The sequence below is a fragment of the Oxyura jamaicensis genome, chromosome 8 (genome assembly GCF_011077185.1).
Source record: "Oxyura jamaicensis isolate SHBP4307 breed ruddy duck chromosome 8, BPBGC_Ojam_1.0, whole genome shotgun sequence".
Lineage (NCBI taxonomy): Eukaryota > Metazoa > Chordata > Aves > Anseriformes > Anatidae > Oxyura > Oxyura jamaicensis.
Window position 1 is genome coordinate 6950217 of NC_048900.1, and position 16035 is coordinate 6966251.

The 16035-nt window shown below is 34.9% G+C and overlaps 1 protein-coding gene across 2 annotated transcripts in view; it reads left to right on the top strand.

Annotated features, from left to right (window-relative positions):
• Window positions 1-16035, top strand: part of DENND1B (DENN domain containing 1B) — a 161217-nt gene that overhangs the window by 132369 nt on the left and 12813 nt on the right. For both annotated transcript variants that reach the window (XM_035333579.1, XM_035333580.1), the window contains 4 exons: window positions 405-445; window positions 1305-1373; window positions 3824-3880; window positions 4675-4785. In XM_035333579.1, the coding sequence (XP_035189470.1) occupies window positions 405-445; window positions 1305-1373; window positions 3824-3880; window positions 4675-4785 (278 nt within the window). The remainder of the gene's footprint in view (window positions 1-404; window positions 446-1304; window positions 1374-3823; window positions 3881-4674; window positions 4786-16035) is intronic.

Sequence of the window (16035 nt, forward strand, 5' to 3'; positions counted from 1 at the left end):
ATATTAAGAATTTTTAGCATTGTGTTAGCAAAAATGTATATATTAAGAATTTGTATATATTGTATATATTAAGAATTATATGTATATATTAAGAATTTTTAGCATTGTGTTACTGTACTTTTAATTTTGCTTTGTACCTCAATTGGAGTTAAAAATAATAATAATAAAGTGTGTGGTGAAGAGATAAACTTTTACGAATAAAACAGAAAACATTAAATAAGAGAGAACCATTTTTTTCTTAGTGTATATATATTCTTATCTTTAAATATCATGTCTATCTGTGAAGAATCAAATTACTGAATAATCCTCTAACAGAACTTTTAATGCAGATTGTAAGGAGAGTTGAAACTTTTAAAATATTGAATGTATGTTTGATTTTGATTTATGTTCCATTTTAATTTCAGGAAATTCAAGATCTTATCAGCAGTGGATGCATACAGTGAAGGTATAAATATTTTGTTGGTTAAGTAACTGATTCTTGAGGAAAAAGAAAACAATCAAAAAAAACCCCTATAACCTGCCTTTTCTTTAAGTCTTTGTCATCTTCATTATATGCATGTATGTAATGGTAAGTGTTTGTTCATCTGCAGAGAAAGTATAAGAATATTCTATAGTAAACAACGTATCTTTGGTATATGCAAGAATTATGTGTAGTTTTTTTTTTCTTGGTGGAAGAAAAGTCCCATCCTCAAAACAAATGCCAAAACACACAAGGTACTTCTGTAAACATACAGAAGTTAAGAGTTTCAGTGCATTCCCTATCATATTGGGTTCCGTAACTGTGAATTAGTTGTGACAGCACAACTTGGTATGAAGTTTATCACTTCTAGTAAACAGCAATATAGTTAATATGGATTTTTATAGTTTGACTAGCAGAAGACCCTTGGTGTAACCTTGTTATTCTGCAGGATTAGTAAAATATATTATTTTAGATTAACAGAATTCTTGTGTGATTAGTTATTTCTTTCAGGTCAAAGTATTTCAGAGTTACATAATATAAGATAGGAGCACATGAAAAATAGCCAGACCTTCTGAATTGATTTTGAAACGGTAACAGTGAATGAAGAATGAAGATACATCATTCTGTTAGAATGCATTGATAAATGTGTCAGCTATGATAATGACATACTGTAACCCTTGTGTATCTGCAGAAAGTAGGTTGTGGAGGAAACACAGCTGTGGTTATTCTTATCAATTTAAGATTGTTATTTCTTTATGGCACACTGTTGATTTCCTTTGCTGTTGTCTTAACTTTTGACTTAGGTTATAAATCTTACTAATATACAATGTTTTGTACATTGCAGAAAGGTGGTGCACTGATCAACACAGCAATGACCAAAGCCACTCCAGCTGTGAAAACAGCATATAAATTTGTAAGATATCTGTGTCAAATAAGTATTACATAAAAATGTCATAACTACCTACCAACGCTGATTCTTCCTGAACACTGAAAAACCTAAGTATTTTACAAAAGTTTTGCAGAAAAACACTTCTGCCTGCAGAATGCTTTTAACTTCATTCGTTTTCTCATAGAGCACTAGGGTTTAGAATTGGTTCAGTGTCTTCCAGATAGCTTGTACATAACAATAGATGTTTACAAAGTGTCAATGCACTGCTATTGTTTCAATCATAATACACACTGGAAGCTTATTTGAATATCATTTAGGTAGTTGATACATGGCTGTAAATTAATCCTAACATGCTGACAACATGATCAAAATATGGACTCTGAAAATAGAAATTCTCTTTTACACTAAGGTCCGGTAGCAACACATGCATTGCAAAGTTAACAAGAATCTAAAATATCTTGTAAATTTACATTTAATTATAAATATAGTGTTGCAGTATGTAGTTATAACATGTATAGTATTAACATGATGCAGAGAATCTTCTCTATTCAGAAGATCTTACATAGATGGAATTTCTCTTTGGCACTAATTGCTGCTCTACTGTAAAGAGGTGGTAGAGCATCAAAAATGCATGCAGAAGTCTTTTTTGTCATTTCCTGTTTTAAAAATTGTATCAGAATACTCATGTTTATCTAGATTTAATGCTTATACCTCTGCCTAACCAACAAAGCATGTTGAATTAAAAGGTACTATGTGGTTGGAAAGAAAAAAAAAAAAAAAAAGGCAAGGGATTAAAATGAAATGGGAAATATTTTAAGGTTAGATTTTTAGATATATGAGAAAAGACTTTCAGCTTCATTTCTGCTTTTCCAACTGTTTCAATAGCTGGATGCATAATAAGTAGTCCTGAATAAATCAGAAAATCAGTCTAAGCTAGTATACTTCAAGTAAATTTTTCAAAGAGAATTTTTAATTTTACATCAATTGAAAAACACAGCAGTCATGAAGAGAAAAACAGGTAAATAAATTAAATATACTTCATATTCATGTACTCATTTATAATTCAAGAAATTATTCATTAACGCGTTATTTGGAAATTATTATTATTTGGTTTATATTAGCTTAGGCAGTGGTTACATGATCTTCCAGCACTCAATTTTGGTAATTGTCTTTGATAATCAAGATTCTTCTAAGTGAACCGCTGTTTATGCTAAGGAACACTGGTAAATTTTTAAAGGATCTGTCTGTTTACAGTATTCTCATTTAATTTCTCATACTGTTCCCTTCTCTAGCCTACTACTAGAGAAATAAAATACGCATTTCATAGTTGCTACATAACTGTTTGGTAGCTTTGAGTAAATAATGCGATTGATAACATCCCTTGGTGTTAGAACAAAGCACTCCTAAGTGCATCCAAATGCAGCGAGTGTGAACTGCAAAGTTAAAAGTGGCTCTCAGTTTAGCATCTGCTACATGGCACCCCATCGTGCTGTTATTGAGCTTATAGATGTATGATTTAAGGATCAAAAAGACTCTCTGACCTCTTGAATCAAGAAAATGATTTTATTTTTCTGAATTTCCAGGTACAGAAAAACATACAAAAATAGGTGGTTTCCACGGATTTATGCCCCCAACCATATTTTAAAAGGTCCTATTTTCAAGGCAACCTTGAAAACTTTTCTAGCTCTTTGCTATATTAACCATATTCATATAGGAAAAATACCCCTTCTGTTAGGCTAAGGGTTTTTTGTTTGTTTTTGTTCCCTTCACCACAATATATACTTTTTTGGTTTTTCCTCTCCATCTCCCTCTCTCCCTCCCTCATTCTTTCTTTTTTTCAAATAAGTACATGGTATCCTGTATTGATAATTCATTTATCTATTGAAGAGCATTCTTGGCTCTGTTTTCTATGCAACAGTGATCCTTAGCTGACTATTTTAATACATACAGAATTCTTCCCCTAAATAGAAGCACTATTCTGTTCAGCAACACTGGGCAAAATCTCCATCTGCATATGAAATCACTTCATTTCTCTTAAGATTGATGTTGCCCTGCAAGTTGCCAGACTGGAACACTGTAGCAGTCATCTTGAAAATCTTAACAGTTTTCCAACATGCCTTGCTGCTAAAATAGCCTTTCAAATTTAAAGGACCACTTGAAATACAGAAGTGATGTTAAAGGCCATTTTTATCTCATCTTCAGTAATATCAGAGATTTTTTGAGCATATATGTTTTCACAACATTGGCATGCATGTACTGAAAAAACACCTTAGATATACTGATGAAGCACGAATATATAAAACATACTGACAAAGCACGTATGAAATTTGTGGTAGATTATTGTCCTTCTTTTTATAGCACCTGGTGTGAAAAAAAAAGAAAAAAGAAGTAAAAGAAGTATGGTATCATAAAGCATGTTCCATGACTACAGCCAATATCTTACAGAGCTACTTAAGTCTTCTTTAATTTTCTAGGCAAAAAATCATGCAAGGCAAGGAATAAAAGAAGTGAGGAGTAAGTTGAAACACAAGGTACGTGTTTTTACTTTCTTACCTTGCTTCGTGTATGTTTGAAGCTTATACTTTACAAATCACATGAGATTTGTGTTTTTAATGACTTTTGAAATGTGCTTAGCCCTTTGTTCAACAATACATTTTTCATAACGAGCCCTCTGGCAACTATCTGTCATTCTATGCATCCACTGAATAATCTCTTTATTGTTTGCATATTTTATCATAAAACAACAGAGGTCTTCAAAGATACATTAACAGCATGTATGTTTTCATAAAGTTGATTGCTTTGATATCACAATTGAAGCCTTTGCTTCAAGCTGAGAATTTGAGATGGAAATCTTACAGTGCAATGTATTTCAGAAGGTGTAGTTGTCTGGTTTGGTTTTGTAAGGTATGTGAACAATTGCAATGTTAAAAAATGAAGACATAGTTTTGTTTTGCAAAAGGAACATTGCGGAAATACTAGAAAAGGTGTTTTACACATTTTGTAGCTGCATCTCCTGAAAATTTTGTTTCCACTCAAGATTTTTCTTTAGGAAGAAAGAAGCATTTAAAAAATATTTTTATGCTATTTTAAGAAAGCTTTCAAAAATACTTCCTAGACATTTGAACAATTCATCTTGTAAATGACAATGTTGATAATTTGGCTTCTTGAAAGGCTAAATTTGATTTTCTTACTACAGATGGTATTTTCATGACAGTAATGGATTGTGGCAAGATAATTTTGAATGCTTTCTGCATGCATAATATAAAGGGTACATTTGCAGATAATGATTATAAATAAAGAAATTTAAATCTGTTTTGTTGCATAGGAGAGTGAGGAAGAGTATGGAACTGGCAGCACTGGTGCAGTACAGAGTGCTCCAGTCTACACATCGCATAGTGAGAAAAGAGGAAACTCAGAAAAACGAAGACTTGCACAGGTAAGGCTCCTGAAACTTCTGTCCTTATTCATACGATTATGAGTAATTTTTTTTTTTTCCAGCTATAGTAATGCATCAGTGAATCTGTTTAAGATTATTTCACTGTCTGTGTTTAAGTAGTGTGATTGAAAGGCTATGTTTATAGCAATACTTCTGTCATAGTATACTGCTCAGAAGTAGAAAAAAATGCTATTCATACTTCATCCCTGTTGAGAGGAGGGGATAAACAAGAGATTTATGAGTATAGATCTGAGATTTAATTTAGATTTAAATGCTGTTTTTGGTAAAGGCTTCTCACAAAAAAAAATACCTTCTGCTCTATTCACAGATCTGTGTTAAGCTTTTTTTTTTTTTTATAAGTCTCTTATAGCTGGACTCATCAATATTGCATTTATAATAAATTGATTTGGCTGTCGCGTGGCTGTTAGCCTTGTTCAGATAGTTACGACTTACTAGTTTAAGTCATCTCGTTAATACAGCACCAATCTCTTACCCTTTTGTTCTCTAATCTATTCTAGTCTTGAATTGCAGTAACAGGTGTAATGTTTCAACTTCGGAAAGTGTTTAATATATCTGCATTCATTTTGACAGTTTTATCTCAAAGATATCTATAAAATAGGTTTTGTAATACTTTTTTACTCAACAAATGCCTGTGTATGTGTGTATTTTAATGTGTGATTATAGATTTTATTATATTGTTATTACATATTTTTAATGCATGTTATGAATTTTTATATATGGATTTTTACTGCATATATTTTCATCAGATACAAAATATAGAAATGCAATCCAGCTGATGTAGAAACACTTTTTTAACTTTAGAGAGTGCAATGATAACACTGATTTGTGCATGTAATCAGTCTAGTTTTGAATTAGTTCACTTTTATCCCTAAAGATTTTGAAATGTAGTGTAGAATTGATACAGATCATCGCTAAATAATGTTGAAATTGTACATTAGGGTTAAGTCATTATTTTTTGTAGTATTATAAATAACAAAAGGATTTTCTGCTTTAATTATTTAGGCAGTGTTTAGCTTGTACATGTTTTCATGATCCCTTTAAAGCCAGTGATAAAGTGTTAAGCTATGTGCTTGCAGTGTATTTTCATGTATAGGCAACTGTGGTGCCTCCGTTCTTTCAGGAACTTCTGTACAGCACGTTTTCTTCACTGAGTATCAGAACAGAAGATATCCTTTGCTACATGTATGACTCTAGAACTGTCATGTTAATAACAGGAATGGGTTCTTAAAATATTACTTCTAATTGATAACTTATTTTAATATATAGCACACCACACCAAAATATGCAGATTAGTGTAGGTCGATCTACAATTGTATGTATCTGTGTAAACATGTAACACAAATGTATTCTTACAGCCAGTGAATTTCTGTAGGCTGCTTTTATTAAGGAACTCTGCAGTAATTTACTAGTATGGTAGTAGTCCTGCCTGCTGCTAAGTACAGGAGTCTAGGGATACAAATGAATATGATTTACCTCCATGCAATTTAGAAATTCTCTTGAAGGCTTGTTCTGGCACAACAATTAAACTTCTGTATGCTTGTTTGTATAGTGCTAAATCCCTCAATATTATTCTTACTGTTTGTATCCATCATTTTGAACACAAGACAGAAAGAGTGTGTATCATTCCATAGTCCTGTATGCATTTACACATGTTACACATGCATGTATGTATGCACGGACGTACAGGTATGTACATAGATAGGGTTTGTTTACAGCCAAAGCAGTGTAACCAATGGCCCACAATCTAGCCATGCTGCATCCAGCATGTCCCAGGTCTTCTAAGCCCTCTTCCCAGATGCCACCTGAGCCCAGGCTGGGGGAAGGAGCAGGGTGGTCTCTCCCAGTAACTCTAATCTTACACCATTGCCTTCCCCTCTCATTTACACTGTTTTCCTCCTCCCAACAGCAAACAAAGCAAAGATTTCTGCCAAATAAGTCCGCTGTTGCTTCTCTTATGTATTTTTTCCCTTTAAATGTTTGAATAAGATAAAATAGATGCAATTTCTTTTATAGTTAGGTGCTGATTTTAAACTTTACGCCCAAATAAAATATACTTAGGTATTCACGAGTGCATAAGAGAGACTGTTTGATTTAGTTCTGAATCTATAGCATAAAACAAGTGAATCTCATTGTTTGCTACTATTCTAAGATCTAATATTTTTTCTTTAACTGTCTCTTGCTGCAGATGAACCTTTCCCACCAGATTTCTAAAAAGGTACCCTTGAGTGTCAGTAGCAGTAGTAGTGCTAACCTGGCAGTTCATGCACTTTGATAGATATCTAAAATAGGGACTGAGTATTGCTTAAATTGCAACATCAATGTTTTTGAATATCCCCTCAAAACCTAAACAAACGACAAACAAAAGAGTGCTTTTTAATAATCTTGTTCCAATCTAGAGGCACCTCTGCACTTTCTCTCTCTTCCATATTATCTTAAAATTTGTAAATATAAAGCATTTGTTACTACATTTTGTGTCATGTTAGATGCATACGTTGAGCTATTCATTCTCCAGTGCTTGGAAACAAATACCAACTAATAGTTATCTGAGATACTGTAAAATGTAGTTTATTTGAAACATTGTGTATGATACAAAAGTTTCCTTCACTCTAAAAGACCATTTTAAAGGTTGGTTTATAGTGGGATTTTGGAGGCTGGGGATGTTTGCTTTACAATAGAAAGTGAATCTGCTTTTACCCCAATAAATAGTAGTTTGTATGTGGGTCTGCTAATTAGTACGGTTATTTCCTGTTTTGTTGATGAGGCTTTAATAAATGTCAAGGGTACAGCCATGAAGATCTCCCAATTAGGCTTTGCGTTTGTAAAACCCAGCCCCTTTGCTTTTGTGTGAAGATGACAGTTCCAACTGCAGCCGCAGCCTAACAGGGCTCAAGGGAAAGGATACTTCTCTGGTTTTATTGAAAACAAGGCCAGTTTGGCCCAGGGAGAATACCAGCACTGGTCACAGTGCAGAGCGGTTTTTAACAATGAATATTTACTAAGCTTTATCACTTCTGTCACAGTGGTTTTATTATATTTTCTTTTGCCAGATCGGCAATAGACTTTAAAAAACAAAACAAAACAGTAAATCAAAACAAATCATAGCATGTAAAATAGCTGTCAAAATCTAATTGGAGAATAAAGAATTCAATGTATTATTGCAAACTGTAGTGGTCAGCTTGCCCCCCTATAATTTGTGTTTTGAAAATCTTTCCTAAAAAAAAAAAAAAAAAAAAAAAAGTAAAAATAACATGAGCACACTCATGTGCCTGTGTGCACACATACACACAATTAATCTTTACCTAAGATGAATTGTTCTATCTCTGTAATATTCATTTGAGCTTACTCTTGCTTAGGTTAGCTGTTCTAGGTTTTTTATATGTGTGTGAGCTTAACTATATTGCAAGTCAACATTAACAGATGGATTGCCCTAAGCAAGGGAAAACCACAACAACAAAATCTAGTGAAAGTGGAGGATTGAAGCTTTTTATTGTTAAGCCTTATTAAAACCTTGGCATGTGCACTGCTGTTAACTGTTTCATGTCTAGATCTAATAACAAGTCTGATATATTTTATCTTCTACTTTAATTAGATAGAGAGGATATGATATATAAGAAATTACCAGCTATACATTTTTGAAATAAAAATTAATGCAAGCGCGAGGTTGCTTCAACTCTTTTTTGCAGTATCTTGCTAACAATATTGCTGAGTTCCTTTAACTATTGATGAGAGAGGTATGGTAGTGCATGTTTTAGACTACTGAACATTCAGTTTTTGCATAATTCATTTTAATTCTGTTTTGTTACATACACCCAGGTAATGATTTCTAGGTAGACAAGGACCTAAATGCAGCAGGAGCTCTACAAAATTGCACAAAATAAATAATTGAAAAGAGAATGTGTCTATTATGAACCTGGTTAGAATGCCAGGAAGATGTTTGATTTCATGAATAAGATCTTTGTAATTTTACTGTTACATCAGGTGATAGGGTAGCTTATTAAAAACGGAGCATTTAGGGATGTAAATAGTACTAATGTATTTAGTGGCTAATAAAATATCCTTGCAGATTTGCAGAATTCCAAGTAACAAGTACGAGTTCATTTTATAATGACTAAGTTAGCAATGCTCCCTTGTCTCTAAGGAAAGGTATGTAATACCTGTACCTTTAGGCATGCAGTAGTCTGAAGATGTAGTGGAAACTTGGGCATTTGGATTTGAAGTGTGGATTTACCAGGAATCTCTGTGTGTCACTGCTACTTTAAATACTTGTATATTGCAGAAGCCAAGTGAGCTACTTTCCATGACTCTGCAGGATTTAAATATAGTGTCTAAAAAGGTTTTAAAAACACTTTTGCATAAAGTAATAAAAGACAAGTTTGTCTGAACTTTTTCCTTAGTATTCCTGAACAGAATTGCCTTTCTTAAACAAACAAACAAACCCACACAAATATAGCTCTCTGTTTTATTGTAGTATGTCATTAACTACAAAGTATGTAGTTCTGCTTGCAGTAGGTATACTTGGCTTCTCTTCAACAAAGAGAGCAAGTGTCAGGGAGGAAGATGTTTTCAGAATAACCTTACCTTCAGGAGTGCCACATTTATCAATACCCCTGCAATGGCCAGCAAAATAAGTGACATAATCATTTGCTACAGAGGGTCTCAAGTAACTGATTACCTCCTAACCTGAAAAAAGATAGCGAGAGTGAGCTATTCTGAAGGTATTTTTTTTCCACGAACATAAAAGAGGAGAGAAAATGCTCGTGATAATGCAGTACTGAATATACATATTTTATATCAGGAGACTGAACCCCTTTAAGAAAGTGAGAAAAACAATGGGGGGGAAAAAACATACAGAAACCCACAATAATTTCAGAAATATAATAGCTCTGGTTAAGGACCTGTATCTATATTTGGATTCAGACAATGTGCTTGAGATCATATTTATACCTAGAGTCCATAGAAAATACTGGTTACATAGCTGGAGGTATCTTTAGCTCTCATTCACTACAATTCTACAAATTGACAGATTTCATAAATAGGAACAGCTAGTTTTAATGTAAAATACATTTTGTATATGTGAAATATAGATTTGAAGTAAGCTTCAGTTGATCGGTACGTTCTGTTTCTTCAGCCAATATTATATAATTTGAAAATACTGTAAATATCATAGCTTCCTTTAAGTTGGAGAAAAATCTTTTGTCTTGGTGTGTCAAGTGAGATCTCTTCATTCTGCAAAACAGCCAGATTTCCTTTTAATTAAAAATGAAAAACCTAGGCAGCAAAAATTCAAATTGTAGATTACGAGAGTGCCCTCTCGTGGCTCTAACACCTTTACTCGGTAGTGCATGCATACATGTATCCTCTGCCATGTATAAGCCTTGCTTTTTATGACAGCAGACCATTTAGAAATCAAGCACTACCTCCTCACATTATTATTACTTTTTTTTTTTTTTTTTTTATTAACTAGAAGATTAGCAGGATTTAATGTAACCTAACTATTTAGGTGCTTTCATGTATCGTGCATAATTTTATTTTCAGGAATGCACCCTGCCAAGTAGAGCTATAATTACCGTGTTGCTCAAAGCTTCCCCCTCGCAAGATGACAGTAGATAGTGCCTCTGAGCAGTGACAGTGACTGATTTTCATTTAGTCAGTGAGCACATTTAAACAAAAAAGAAGCAATAGAGCTTTGTAAAGTGTATTTTGGTGTTTTTGTTGGTATGAGTTTTTTCCTATTCTCTGCCACAATCTCTCCATGGGTTTAAGTGAAGGAGTATTGCGAGTCTCTGGCAGGATCCTGCCATTCATTTTACACCTGTAAAGTGAAGTAAACCTTGCCTGTCCTTCTTCAAGTTTTGCAATAAGCATCACCAGAGATATCTCTTCACTAATTACCGATTCCTTTTTTTTTCTTTCTTTCTTTTTTTTTGTTCTTTTAAAGAAGTGTGGAAAGATAGGGTAATGGTCAGGAAATTGGTCTGGATTTTTTTGTGGTATTTAATGCAACACTTGCTTTTTTCAGGGCAAAATCACCAGCACATCTACCTATGATCTATCCAAGAGAGATATTTAGACAATCAAAAAGTTTGCAGATGCTTTTTCTGGTTATTAGATCTCGTTATTAGATTTTAGTTCTTTAACAGAAGGGCAGCCTTTCTGAGGGCCTTTCTTCTACAAGCGAGAGGGTCTGACAGAAAAAGGCTGCTTCACAAACAGGAGAATTTATTAACATCTTAGTGTACCAGTGCTATCTTCTGCTTAGTTTGCTGTGTTCCTTTTATATTCCTGAAGAGCAATCATGGGTAGCGTTCTGGCTCCACCTAAAAAAGCAGGAAACCAAAGGGTCAATCCACCTGTGTCCCTTCCATATTGCTTTTGCCTTCTGGCCTCAAAGTTTGGAGAGCACAACCTCATGTCTAAAGCTTCAGCTCTCGTACTGTCTGTTCCCTAACCTTTTCTTTCTCTCTCTAATCGTCTAACTGAGTAGGAAGAGAAAAAAAAAAAAGAATAAAGAAGTTCAATTAAAAAATAAAGTTTGCCCTGGGGGCAAAAAGAGGAAGAAGTGGAAGAAACAGAAAGAGCCTTTCCTGCAGGGATCTCAGTGTCCCTGAATATGAAAGTTCAGATTAAACCCATCTAATTTTAGACACTGAAATGCCAAAGTTAGTAGCAATGCTTTTTCCACAGTAAGTAGAAAGACAGAGGCATGACCAAAGGGCATTTCAGCCCACCTAGCATCTGGATTGAATACCAATGCTGCCCTTTCCCGATGCTTATTGTCTCATTTGTCAATAAAGTATCTGAAATTAGTGAAGAGTACACATACCTGAGTCCCATCCGTGTTCCCAGGTGCCTTGTAGAGAAAGGCCTTCTGTCAAACCCCTAGTGGCATCGAACCAGGTAGAGGGACTCCTCTTCACTGCCCAATTCCTCTGGCTGTGAGTCTTGGACAGAAATTTATTTAGGGGCAATCTTTCTGTTCCTAAGGCACAATCACTTTTTCTTCGCAAATGTGATTAGTCTGTCGTCATGCTTCATACAGAGCTTCCTTCCATAGGCTCGTCTGTGGCTTTGATGGACAGGCAGAGTTCAGCACTGCTCAGGTTTTACCTTCTATTAATTTTGTGATATTTGGTCTTCTGATTAAATTTTGAAGTTCAAAGATATATGTTTGTGTTTATGATCACGTCTGCTTCCTACATTTTACCTACAGTCACTTTTATTGTTCATTTAACATGTTTCTGTTTTGATAGTTCTTCCTTTCAGTGAAGTCACACATGATCTGTCATCAGCAATTCCAGCAGGGACCTTGCCATGTGATACTTCTGCTGGTGCAAGCTTACGATGCACATTTTAATGGAAATACTGATTTAACCAGTAATCTTGTTTTTAACCTGCTTAGTAATGGTATCAAATAGATAGCATATCCCAGCCTTGTAAGCTGGGTTTACAACTCTTCTGAATCACTGAAGTCGCTCAGTGCTCCCAAGATGCATCCCGGTCTCTGGACTTGCGTGTTACCTCAGAAACATGCTCCCTTTCCTGCCTCCCACATGCCTTTGTGCATGTGGACATCGATCAGTTTTTCCTTTCTTTTTGTGCTCCTCTTATCTTCATCTTCTTACACTGGAAATCTCAGATGTCATGTTTTAAAGGACTAATGCTTCTGCTTGTCACCAATAAAAGGAAAGCCAGGCAGCCTTTGGATGCTGCACTCTCCACAACAAGGATGCTGCGTGGCATGATGCCACAGCATGTCAGCTGAAAATGACAATTTTTACTAAGAATAGTCACTGTGCCATGGAGAAGAATGAGACCGAGCTGGCTACTTGGGAGTGAGACCTAGCTTTGGGCAGCGTGGGACCTCAGTCTGTTTCCGAGGGGTAGGAGATGGTGCAGGCTTCCTGAGCAATGTGATTCTTCAGAGAAAATGAAATTTTATTTGTTGTTTTGGGGAAAAAGGAACTATTTCTGAAAAAAAATATGAGCAGAAGCATGATTAATCCATAAAAATCAAAAGCAGCATTACAGTATCCTCTAGTATCTTCTGTGTTCAGGAGTATAAATGTAGAAGGTTTAGTTTGTTAATTTTTCATCACGCTAATTCAGAACAGAAGGAATTAGAATGTGCTTTCCACGACTAGGTACCTCAACAGATTTATCACTCCTATAACAAATCCTACCTCAGCACTGATATTAATGTTTCATTTAACTTTATAGAAGCAGTGGAGGTCTCTATTATGTCACAGCTTACTTGTAACTTCAGTATGTAAGAGTATGTAACCCATATATATATATCTATAAATTTCTGGTTGACTGTGTCTTTAAACAGATTTGGGGGATCTCATGCTCTTGTAGGCTCTTCATTGCCACAGAAGAGGATTTATTTCTCATTGGGGACCTACTTTGTGGATTTATTTTTCTGCATCATTTTAGTTATCAGGATCTCAGAATCAATGATGCTTTTGTCTCATGGCATATAGTTGTGCATATTTCCAACTACTCCGGGCTCTTTCAAAAGCATCGTGTAGATCTGAATTTGTTAAAGCAGGGAAGGCTTCTGTACTAGGAAGGATGGAAGTTGTTTTGTTTGTGCCATATCCTTGAAAAAGGAAAGACATTGAAGAAGAGAAAGTTCGGTAACTGTACTTCTGTTTTATCTCTGTTCTTCCTCTCTATCCCCCATCAGTCTTGGCTCTTGTGGAGTGTTAGGTGAAGTGCTTTTCCTGTGATCTCATTATCCATTGCTTTAGTTCTCAGTCCTTAACCGGAAGGAAAGGCAGTGGGTTGTGTTTAACTAGAAAGTTTGACACTCTGAGATCTTTTGCCTCCCTGCTGGAGGTGAAATTGTAATTACGTCTGTGATTGTGTTGCAGAGGATAGATGAAACAAAATACCAAAACGTAAGTAATAGTGGATTTGTGTTTATTTTTTTTCTCACACTGAATGAATTATCCTTAAATTGTTAAGGAAGAGCAAGCAATACTTCATATATTTAAACCATAGCAGATTTTTTTCTTAACTTGAAACTCTATATGTGTTGATATATTGAGTAGCCAGTAAATGTGAAATTATATATGTGCTGCCATTTATCAAAAGATTATTTGTTTCTCACATTGAGGACAATTAATGGCAGCAGCCTTATTAAACTTCCTGCCTTACTGCTGATCAATAAGCACTCATTCCAGGAAGTTATGCTTCTGAAAGGTCTGGTGTTAAACAAAAAGCTGACATTTCAAAGATTGACTTTCATGCCCAATCAAGAGTGTAACCATCTTACATTTAAACCCTTTTGTATTCATGTATTTTGTCTGTATTTTTATGCCAAAGAAGTACGTTTTGTGAGGCTACCAATAAGCAGAAAAGAGCAGTTTCAGGACTTACTCTTACTTTGTTTGGTTCTACCCATATTTATACTGTCAGCAGCTTTTTTTTTTTTTTTTTCTTGGTTTCAGTGATCAGAATTTGCCACGACTTTCACAGATCAGTTGCAGAAAGATTTTAAAGTCAGGCAGAAACCAAATAGGACAGATATAAGTCCTCAGTGAAATGCATCACCTTTATTACTGAAATAACATTCAGGATTCAAGGCAGTTTGCCTGCAACAAGTGGAAAACAGAAGATTGCAGTAACAATGCAGTAAGTCACGAGCTTATCAGCTGCAGCCATACAACTCCCCCAGAACATATGAGTGTCACTTCCAAAGCGAAACAGTACCAACAAGAACCCTCACACTCTGGGGAGCTGGGATGTCTGAACACATCCTTGCTCAGACTGTGGTTGTTCGTCTTCTGTGTTTTACGCAGCAGCGTAAAACAGTGGTTCCACAGTGGCATGTGCTGAGCATAAGCTCACTGTTTGGTAAATATGTTGAACTCTTCAGTATTCTGAGCAAGATGAGAGATGGATTCTCGTGGTGCAGCGTGCCTGAAGATAAGAAAAATACTAAATGCCTGAAGTTGAATCCCTGGTAATGTTTTGATATAGATATATTAATTATTGGATATGTTACATAAGCCAGACTAGTTGAAAGAAGCAAAACAGTTCAGTAGTTTTTAAGAAGTTTGTTGCTTTAGTTTGTAGGAAAAAAAAACAAAAACAAAAACAAACAAAAAAAAAAACATGACAGCAGTCTATTAAGACTTTATAAAGTTCTGGTGCAACAAGAAAGGAGTATTACAATATCGTTTCTAGCGGTAATAAATGGTCTGGTTGTTATTAGAATGTTGATCAGGAAGGAGGCAGAAGTCTGTCCTTTTTTCATAAAATGGTATAAAAGAAGGTTATACACTTCAAAATGCAGAAAAAAAAAAAAAAAAACAGAAATTAAAAGCTTAAATAACTGCAAACAGCAGGATACGTCAGTAATGGAAGGACTTCTTAAATGACTTTGACGGCTTTTGCAGGTGCACGTACTATGTCACTTTGCTTGGTGGAGCATTGAAAAAGATTTATGGTTCTCCTTTTGCAATTTATTAAGAGTTTCTTTCTTTGTTTTTCCTTCTTTGCAAAGTAGTCTGGACATACCCGTCTCTTGCAGTCATTTTTATTACAGCTCCTAGAGGAAAGTCACCTATTCAAAAACATGTGTTGCTTGTTGTCTCAGTGCCTAACTTGCCGAGCTGTAAACTCTGGAGAATGTTATTTCCCGCCATATTTTTTCCTCCACCCCCCCCCCCCCCCCCCCCCCTTTTTTTGTGTGTAAAAATCCCATTTTATTTGATTTAGTTCTTGAAATTTGTCTTGTGAAATTTTGCATCCCTAAACATCTAAGTTGGTAGCAAAAATAGTTTCTCAAAGAGAAGACATTCTGACCATCAGCAACTAGAAGCTTTGTGGTGTTTTTTTTTTTTAATGACATGTGCTAAGTCATACTCCTTTGTATGAAGTTATTCTTGCTTTCACTAACATGCTTGCATAATACTGTCTGTAGATGCTCCAAGGGGCCAAATATAGGTAACTGATATGCCTGTGGTGTTAACTGACTTTAATTTTACTCAGTTTCTGTTTCTCACAAACCCAATTTTCTGTCTATGCTCTTTGAAACGTTATTTATCAATGTTAAAAAATCATGGAGTTACCTTGTGCAAATTTATTCCATTGACAGTGTTAACCCATCTGCGGCTAAACAAGCATCTCTTTTGTTTTTGTTTTCTGAAATTTCTCCATATTCTTAAAGAACCTTCTGTCCTGCAAAGTCTTGTCTTTACATTAATAGAAGTAAAAGTGATG